This window comes from Myxine glutinosa, chromosome 5, assembly GCF_964187855.1.
Source record: "Myxine glutinosa chromosome 5, kmMyxGlut1.1, whole genome shotgun sequence".
Lineage (NCBI taxonomy): Eukaryota > Metazoa > Chordata > Myxini > Myxiniformes > Myxinidae > Myxine > Myxine glutinosa.
In genome coordinates this window covers 205,153,585-205,162,670 of record NC_136265.1, presented here as the reverse complement: position 1 = coordinate 205,162,670, position 9,086 = coordinate 205,153,585, and the positions used below count along the sequence as shown (strand labels likewise).

At 45.7% G+C, this 9,086-nt stretch overlaps 1 protein-coding gene across 1 annotated transcript in view; it reads right to left on the bottom strand.

The window, feature by feature from the left end:
• Window positions 1-9,086, bottom strand: part of LOC137426468 (solute carrier family 22 member 6) — a 61,755-nt gene that overhangs the window by 3,089 nt on the left and 49,580 nt on the right. Inside the window, exons 8-9 of the mRNA XM_068115021.2 lie at window positions 3,011-3,119; window positions 715-927 (exon numbers count right to left, since the gene is read on the bottom strand). Of these exons, the coding sequence (XP_067971122.2) occupies window positions 715-927; window positions 3,011-3,119 (322 nt within the window). The remainder of the gene's footprint in view (window positions 1-714; window positions 928-3,010; window positions 3,120-9,086) is intronic.

The following is a 9,086-nucleotide window of genomic DNA, read 5'->3' as shown; positions in this document are numbered from 1 at the left end:
CGAGGGAAAGACAGCACAGGGGGACAACGAGGGAAAGACAGCACATGGGGACCGCGAGGGAAAGACAGCACAGGGGGACAACGAGGGAAAGACAGCACATGGGGACCGCGAGGGTAAGACAGCACATGGGGACCACGACGGAAAGACAGCACAGGGGGACCGCGAGGGAAAAACAGCACATTGGGACCGCGAGGGAAAGACAGCACAGGGGGACAACGAGGGAAAGCCAGCACAGGGGGACCGCGAGGGAAAGACAGCACATGGGGACCACGAGGGAAAGACAGCACATGGGGACCGCGAGGGAAAGACAGCACATGGGGACCGCGAGGGAAAGACAGCACAGGGGGACAACGAGGGAAAGACAGCACAGGGGGACCGCGAGGGAAAGACAGCACATGGGGACCACGAGGGAAAGACAGCACATGGGGACCGCGAGGGAAAGACAGCACATGGGGACCATGAGGGAAAGACAGCATATGGGGACCACGAGTGAAAGACAGCACAGAATAAGAATAAGACAATGGACAGAATAAGCCATTCCGTGCCAGTACCCTGACCAAATTAGAAATCCCTGTCCTAATTTACAAGGGGCACTGCATCAGCAGTAGAGATGCACTCCCAAAAATTATGCAAACTAACATCCAGGCACGACATGTGCATGAATTATTTAATCAATGATTGAATGTTCATTGAAATTATGAAAACAAAGACTACCGCTTTTGTTGCTGCAGCAGATCGTCCACAGTGTCAGGTAGATTTGTGTTCCGTGTCTCAGGTAACATCAGTGCCACAAGTCCAGCACACAAACACACAACAGCATATATGATCTGTGGAAGCACGGGGTAAATCTCTCCGGAATGAATGACCAAGGGTGCGAGCATGGCTCCGACACGCGCCATGGTCGATCCTGCACCAACGCTGGTCTGTCTGCAAGGCAGCAGTCATGCAACGGTTTTACTAACTCTAACATGGAAAAAGAGATCCAAAGAGAGAATATTGATAAGATTAATTATTCATTCAAAAAAGAACATTGACAAGTATAGCTACATTCTAAGTACACTGCCCCCATGCCGAATACATAAATAACATATCCTACAGCGCGTGACATTGCTGGGGTGCCTTCGGCGCCCGCCGTGCCACCGTGTAGAACATTGAGATGGAATTGGGTGGGAGAAGTGTACAATAAATTGATTGATGAATTCATTAAATGCGTAATTAAAATAAATAAATAATTAATTTCTTAATCAATTGGCTAATAGCATACCTAAACCACCACCGTTTCATCCGAATCAGGAACTTTTTGAAAATTAACTAATCGAATAATTAAATAATGAATCGATTAATTAATTAATCAATAAATAAAAAATACCCTTTACAGCCAAATCACTTGGTCATTGTCGTGTCCAAATATCAGGTTCCTAACTCAAAAGGTGCCTGAGATATTGCCCAGATGAGAAAGGAAATAAATAAGGACTTAATAAATCGATAATAATTAAGTAACATCAATTAATTGATTAACCAAAAAACAAAAAATACCATTTTTGCCAAAGTCTTGCTGACTATTGTGCCGAAATTTCAGCTACCTAGCTCAAGGGATGGCTGAGATATCGCCCAGACAAACAAACAAGAAAACAAACAAACAAACGGAGTGAAATCTGAGTACTTGGTTTCAGCGTACGTCATCACCGGGCCCCCTTCAGTGCCCGGCGATTACGTCATGCAGCGCCTGGAGATGGAATAGGAAAAGAGCGGTGTTCGAAAAGATTAATTATTGTTCAAAATTGTATGTTAAATGCTTCCAACGAATGTGTGCCTTTGGTTTTGCAGATGCTTTGTAGGTAGACTTTTTCTCTTTATCCTATAGGTTATTGTCCCCCGTCGCACCGCGGAGCGAAAGGGGGACTATGGTTTTCCCCTCCGTCCGTGTGTACGTCCGTCCGTCCGTCCGTCTGTCCGTCCGTCCGTGTGTGTGTGCATGCGTGCGGGCGTGCGTGCATGTGTGCGTAAGCGAAGGACCGCATTCGAATTGGGTGTGTGGGTGCAACCCACGTCAAAATCCAAGATGGCCGCCGCCATGTATGTCTGATGCCATGTATGTCTGAACCTTGTGAGCTGAATATCTTGAAAAATAAGCAAAGTACCAACTTCTAATTTGGTGTGTGGGTGTATCTCGGCAAAAGGAAGAACGCTATTGAAAATAGGGTCGCCACGTCAAATTCCAAGATGGCCGCCACCATATATATGTCTGAACCTTGTGAGATGAATATCTTGAAAAATAAGCGAAGTACCAACTTCTAATCTTGTGTGTGGGTGTATCTCGGCACAAGGAAGAACACTGTTGAAAATTGGGTCGCCACGTCAAAATCCAAGATGGCCGCCGCCATGTATGTCTGAACCTTGTGAGATGAATATCTTGAAAAATAAGCGAAGTATCAACTTCGAATTTGGTGTGTCGGTGTATCTCGGCATAAGGAAGAAAGCTATTGAAAATTGGGTCGCCACGTCAAAATCCAAGATGGCCGCCGCCATGTATGTCTGAACCTTGTGAGATGAATATCTTGAAAAATAAGCGAAGTACCAACTTCTAATCTGGTGTGTGGGTGTATCTCGGCATAAGGAAGAACGCCATTGAAAATTGGGTCGCCACGTCAAAATCCAAGATGGCCGCCTTGCGTCTTCCACTTTGTCAACTCGCATCACTTCACCGACGGGGGACCGAGGCGTAACGCTTGTTAAACGTGGATTTTTCCACGGATATTGATAGTTATCATATTATTATCATCCACAATATAAATGCAAAACAGCTCGAAATTTCTCATGGAATTACCTTATAGATGTTAAGCTTAAGTTAAGGACATTCAAATGTTAAGGACATTTATTCCCCATTCATCATGTCTCAATATTTTACATATTCTGAGGGTGTTCTGCATATCTGTTGCTAATTGAAATTATATATTGTGTAAGTCGAGTTTCCATCATTTTATTTCAGCCAATTGTATGATATTCATACCTCATAACAGTTGGAAAAAGTTCACCTGTAAACAGGTAAACAATGTTGAATGCGCAACCAAGAAACCCTTTGCCTAAAACTGCAAGAGATGCTCGAAGTATCGCCATGTCTGCAAAAGAGATCCATCGTCACAAAAGCGTCTAAATTCCTGTTCCATTTTCACCATTTGTTATATTGTGAAATAATATAGTTAGTAATAAATCTAGTTGATGTTTTCTACTTCTTCAACAGCCTCGATCATTCCCATTCTCTTGTGGTAAACTTTAGAGGAAAAGTTTTTCACAGAAGTCTCCTTCACGTTATTTAATGGCGTGAATCCCGTCCATGTCAGCAGGGCCGGCTCGAGATGTTACTTTTTGTCCTCCGGGATATTGGGCCACGGTCCAGGTAGGGTCAATCTGCACCCCCCCCCCCCCCCCTACAACCCTCCGACCCCATGTTTTTCTGGACCATTGGGGTCACCTGAAGTGGAAATCAGCTGGTGACAGTTAATAAACTGGGACTCACTGTCCATTTGGGACCCATATTTGATGGTACCCCCAAAACACCGATTTTGTCTTTGATGTTGCGCCATATTCAACGCTCTTATTCATTTCAGTGTCTGTGATGGTTAATATTGCTCCATAGCACAAGTTTATATATCAAACGAAAGCTGATCATCTACTTATCATAATAAAATATCTATATGACAGATTTAAGGGTAACTTGGTTGGCATAACTGGGGTTGAATAGCGGTACCCCATTTTTTCCGAGCGAAATCGACTGAAATATTTCAGCTTATATGTAAAATACGGGTTCAAAATACCTGATATGCATAAATAGATATTTTTCTATCATTGTACATTATCTCAGCTTTCACTTGATACCATAAACGATCCCATAGCACCCAAACCCGTTTTGATACATCATGTCGAAGATACCACCGGTTCGTGGAAAAATGGTCGTCTGGTCCCGGTAGGATCAGGATTCAGGATCTTTTCTCAACCATCGAAGAAGCGCTATTTAAACGTACACATTTCATTCTTAATCACATTCCCCTGTTCACCATGCCCCCCAAGACATAAGGAAGTCCAAGCAGCTTAATTATAACAAAGGTTTTATTTTCATCTGCACAGTTTTAGGTTACCCATTTCAACCCACCGAACAGTATTGTCATATTCATAAATGTGGAAAACTTCCAAATTTTAATGTAAGTGAAAACAAAATCCAGTTCATCGGATTTCTGCTCAGACTCTGGAGCAGCGACCAGTAAGCCTCAGGGCTGCACGGAAGAATTGTAATCTTTATATGTGAAGGGAAGGCACATCTGCTGATGACAAGAAAACAGATGCCCAAGAGTTGCCTCTGCTGGAATCGTCACAGGAAGAAACAGACTCACGCATAATACTATATGTCAAGTACGCTAGAAGCAGAAACTACGAGTTCGTATGAGTGAAGAGCCAAGATTCGGATGTCTTCTTCATCTTACTGCACTGCGCTGCATCCATGGAAGACATGACGATGCTGTTCGACACTGGCACAGGAAACAAGCAGAGGCTGATCGACGTCAGAAAGATGGCAGCAGACTTCGGCCAAGAGAAGTGTACAGCTCTTATGGCTCTCCATGCGTACAGTGGCTGTGACAGCACAAGTGCTTTCCGAGGGATTGGCAAAATCAAGGCTGTCGAAACTCTGCTGCGCCACCTGAAATACATCCCTGAACTCAAGAAGCTTGGAGATACGTGGCACCCTGAACATCCCTGAACTCAAGAAGCTTGGAGATACGTGGCACCCTGAACATCCCTGAACTCAAGAAGCTTGGAGATACGTGGCACCCTGAACATCCCTGAACTCAAGAAGCTTGGAGATACGTGGCACCCTGAACATCCCTGAACTCAAGAAGCTTGGAGATACGTGGCACCCTGAACATCCCTGAACTCAAGAAGCTTGGAGATACGTGGCACCCTGAACATCCCTGAACTCAAGAAGCTTGGAGATACGTGGCACCCTGAACATCCCTGAACTCAAGAAGCTTGGAGATACGTGGCACCCTGAACATCCCTGAACTCAAGAAGCTTGGAGATACGTGGCACCCTGAACATCCCTGAACTCAAGAAGCTTGGAGATACGTGGCATATACCAGGAGAGCTGAATGATGAACTGAACAGCTTCACATGTGCCGTGTATGGTAGAGCATCAAAGGTGTCAAGTGTTGACGATCTGAGACTCATCCGCATAAATGAGTTATGTGCCAAAGAGAAACGTCTTCTTCCTTGAGGCAATGTTGACATGGCCAATGTTCCACCATGTTAGAGGAGCCTCACACAGCACATTCGGAGGGTCAATCATCAAGTAGGAATTTGGAAGAGAGCGCATGTTCCTCAACCAAGGATTCCCAAGCCAAGCCAAGCCAGGGAAGAGGAGAATGACAACCTGGTTCCTGTCTGGTATCAAGGAGATCTACTCCCACGAGACCTGGCTGACACAGCTGAAGTCGCACCTGATGATACTGACAGTGACGATGACTCAGCTGACAATACATTTGATGACATGGAGCATGTGCTGGAGAGCGATGTTGATGACTGATAAGTAGAGGACTAGAAGAAATTGACAAGATTGCCTTTTAGGAACCCTTTTAGGAACGGTTAAAGTAGGTGTTTGAAATCATTATCTTGGTAATGTTCTCCTTGGTGAGGCGGTGTCGGCGGTCGGTGAGGACGTTTCTGTAGACGGAGAAGGACCTTTCCACGTCGACGCTGATGATGAGGCAGTACCTCAAGAGGGGGATGTCGGCAAGCTTGACTCCAGCCGGCACACCAACCTCAGATCTGTGCTGATCTCCATCCAGGATCAAAGCCACTGTCCTCAGCACACCAATGTCGGGATTGCGCTGCAGCACCGCCTTGAACTTGGTGAGCAGGATCTCCTTACGGCAGCCTCAGATCTTTTCGAGCTCTTCCTTGGCCTGATCAAGGAGCTGGAAGGCCTTGACCAGCTCCATGCCGGCCTCCTCCAGCTGCTTAAGGATCTTCGGGATGAACGATACGTGGGCATTTAAGAAGACCAAACTGAGCTTGATGTCCGCCTTTCCGAACAGGTCCTTGGCACTCCGAATTGCCATCGCGTCGTCATCGTTCAGCTGGTCCACAATGTCCTTGACGGCCTCGAAGTGCTCGGCGTAAAACACCGCGGCGTCGATCCACGTCCCCCACCGAGTCAGAATGGGCTCCGGGGGGAGAGAAAGATTGGGCTGCTGCTCCTTCCAAAGGACAACACACGACGGGGCTTTGACGAACACCTTCTTCGTCGTGGCAATCAGGTCGTTGACGTCCTTGAACATTTCTCGGACTGTCTCGCAGACACGGTGGAGCGCGTGGGCAACGCAAGTCACATGCAGCAAGTCCGGGAAGAGTTCCTTCAGGGCATGGCTGGCCTTAATCATATAGGCCGCGGCGTCGCTGACGAGGACCTTGAGGCACTCCGGCTTGAAATCAGGCCAAAGATAGCGCAGCGTGTCATTGACTGCGCGCACGATCTCCCCGGAGTTGGTCTCCTCCAGAAACATGCACTGGACGAGGTGGGGACGAAAGTACCCCTCCTTGGACAAGCGTCCCGCGATGATGTTGGCCACATATCGACCTGCTGAATCGGTCGTCTCATCGACGGACAGCCAGATGGGCTGCTGTCCGAGGTCGGCACGGATCCCCGGCAAGGCCTCGTCGTAGCACTTGTCGAGGTAGTGCTTTCGAATCCAGCTTTCATCGGGGATCTGGAGAGTGATGTGCTTCTCCAGGAACGACCGGAGGGCAGGGTTTTCCAATTTCGACCATGGGATGCCAGCAGCCAGCATGGCCTGGCACAGCTCCTGAGCCACGGCGTCACACTTGTGCCTCTTTCCGCCACCAAAGTCCTCGATGGTGGCTTGCATGACCGTCCTCTTCTTCTTCAAGGCCAAGTTGCTCTTGTGGCGGTCTCCTCGGACATGTTGGGCCAGCTCAGACTTCTGCTTCGCCCGGAAAGTCTTTTCACAAGCTCGACAGAAAGCCGTGTCACTCGACACGTACTTGAAGGTGGCCCCATCGCCGCCAGCGTTGAATTCCTTCAGCCACTTGTCACGAAGAGCAGCACTCATCTTGATAGACTTGTTCACACTTTGTGTACACTCTCTCACTGTAGTACACCGCCTCACTGCTGTACACGCTGGGGACGCAACGCACGCAAGTGGACGCAACGTTTTGTTTTTGAGATCGATCGCAGTTAAAAATTTCGATCGCAGTTAAAAATTTCGAAAAATTCCCCAAATTTTTTTTAGCGTTGCCAGACATTTTCGACCAAAAAGGGCATTTTATTTTATTTTTCCCGAAAAAGGGCGAAATTTTTTTTTTTCTCCGAAAATAGAAAAATAATTTTTTTGCGCACAAAAAAGCCGTTTTATGTGAAAAAATATTTATTTATTTTTCACATAAAAATCCGATGTGTATTGATGACAGTGACAGTGATTATGATGAGTAATGTCTCTGGTCGAATGTGTAGGGACATTCATGCAACAAGGCACAGCCCGACTTGGCTTATTTCATATAAACTTGACATGTGTCAAATTATGTTCTTCACAGTATTAATGAAAGTTTATATCACCATGATGATGACAAGAATCCTATTCGATTGTTTGTGTTAGTTGAATATTAAATACAGTTATTACAACTATTACTTTACAGGATATGACGTGTTTAACTGGTGGATATAAACTGAGTATTAATATTGTTAGGATATTTGGGGCTCTTTGTATAATTAGGGGAATAAATGTGTGTTTTATAGGGCAAATAAAATAGTTTCCAGTGAAATTTTCAAACCTACATTAAAATTTGGAAGTTTTCCACATTTATGAATATGACAATACTGTTCGGTGGGTTCAAATGGGAAACCTAAAACTGTGGGTTCGGTGGGTTTAAATGGGTAACCTAAAACTGTGGGTTCGGTGGGTTTAAATGGGAAACCTAAAACTGTGGGTTCGGTGGGTTTAAATGGGAAACCTAAAACTGTGGGTTCGGTGGGTTCAAATGGGAAACCTAAAACTGTGGGTTCGGTGGGTTCAAATGGGAAACCTAAAACTGTGGGTTCGGTGGGTTTAAATGGGTAACCTAAAACTGTGGGTTCGGTGGGTTCAAATGGGAAACCTAAAACTGTGGGTTCGGTGGGTTCAAATGGGAAACCTAAAACTGTGCAGATGAAAATGAAACCTTCCTTATAATTAAGCTGCTTGGACTTCCTTATGTCTTGGGGGGCATGGTGAACAGGGGAATGTGATTAAGAATGAAATGTGTACGTTTAAATAGCGCTTCTTCGATGGTTGAGAAAAGAACCTGAATACCGGGACCAGACGACCATTTTTCCACGAACCGGTGGTATCTTCGACATGATGTATCAAAACGGGTTTGGGTGCTTTGGGATCGTTTATGGTATCAAATGAAAGCTGAGATAATGTACAATGATAGAAAAATATCTATTTATGCATATCAGGTATTTTGAACCCGTATTTTACATTTAGGCTCAAATATTTTAGTCGATTCCACATTACGTTAGGAAAAAATGGGGTACCGCTATTCAACCCCAGTTATGCCAACCAAGTTACCCTTAAATCTGTCATATAGATATTTTATTATGATAAGTAGATGATCAGCTTTCGTTTGATATATAAACTTGTGCTATGGAGCAATATTAACCATCACACACACTGAAATAAATAAGAGCGTTGAATATGGCACGACATCAAAGACAAAATCGGTGTTTTGGGGGTACCATCAAATATGGGTCCCAAATGGACAATGAGTCCCAGTTTATTAACTGTTACCAGTTGATTTCCACTTCAGGTGACCCCAATGGTCCAGAAAAAACACGGGGTCGGAGGGTTGTGGGGGGGGATGTGGGGGGGGGGGGGGGGAGGTGCAGATGTACCCTACATGGCCCATGGCCTATATATTTGTATCGTCTTCGGCGCCCCTTCTCCGGTTGTTCAACTTTTGAATACCTTATGAGGGGTAGCGAGTACAGGCAGTGGTGAATGGGGTAGCGAGGACAGGCAGTGGTGAATGGGGTAGCG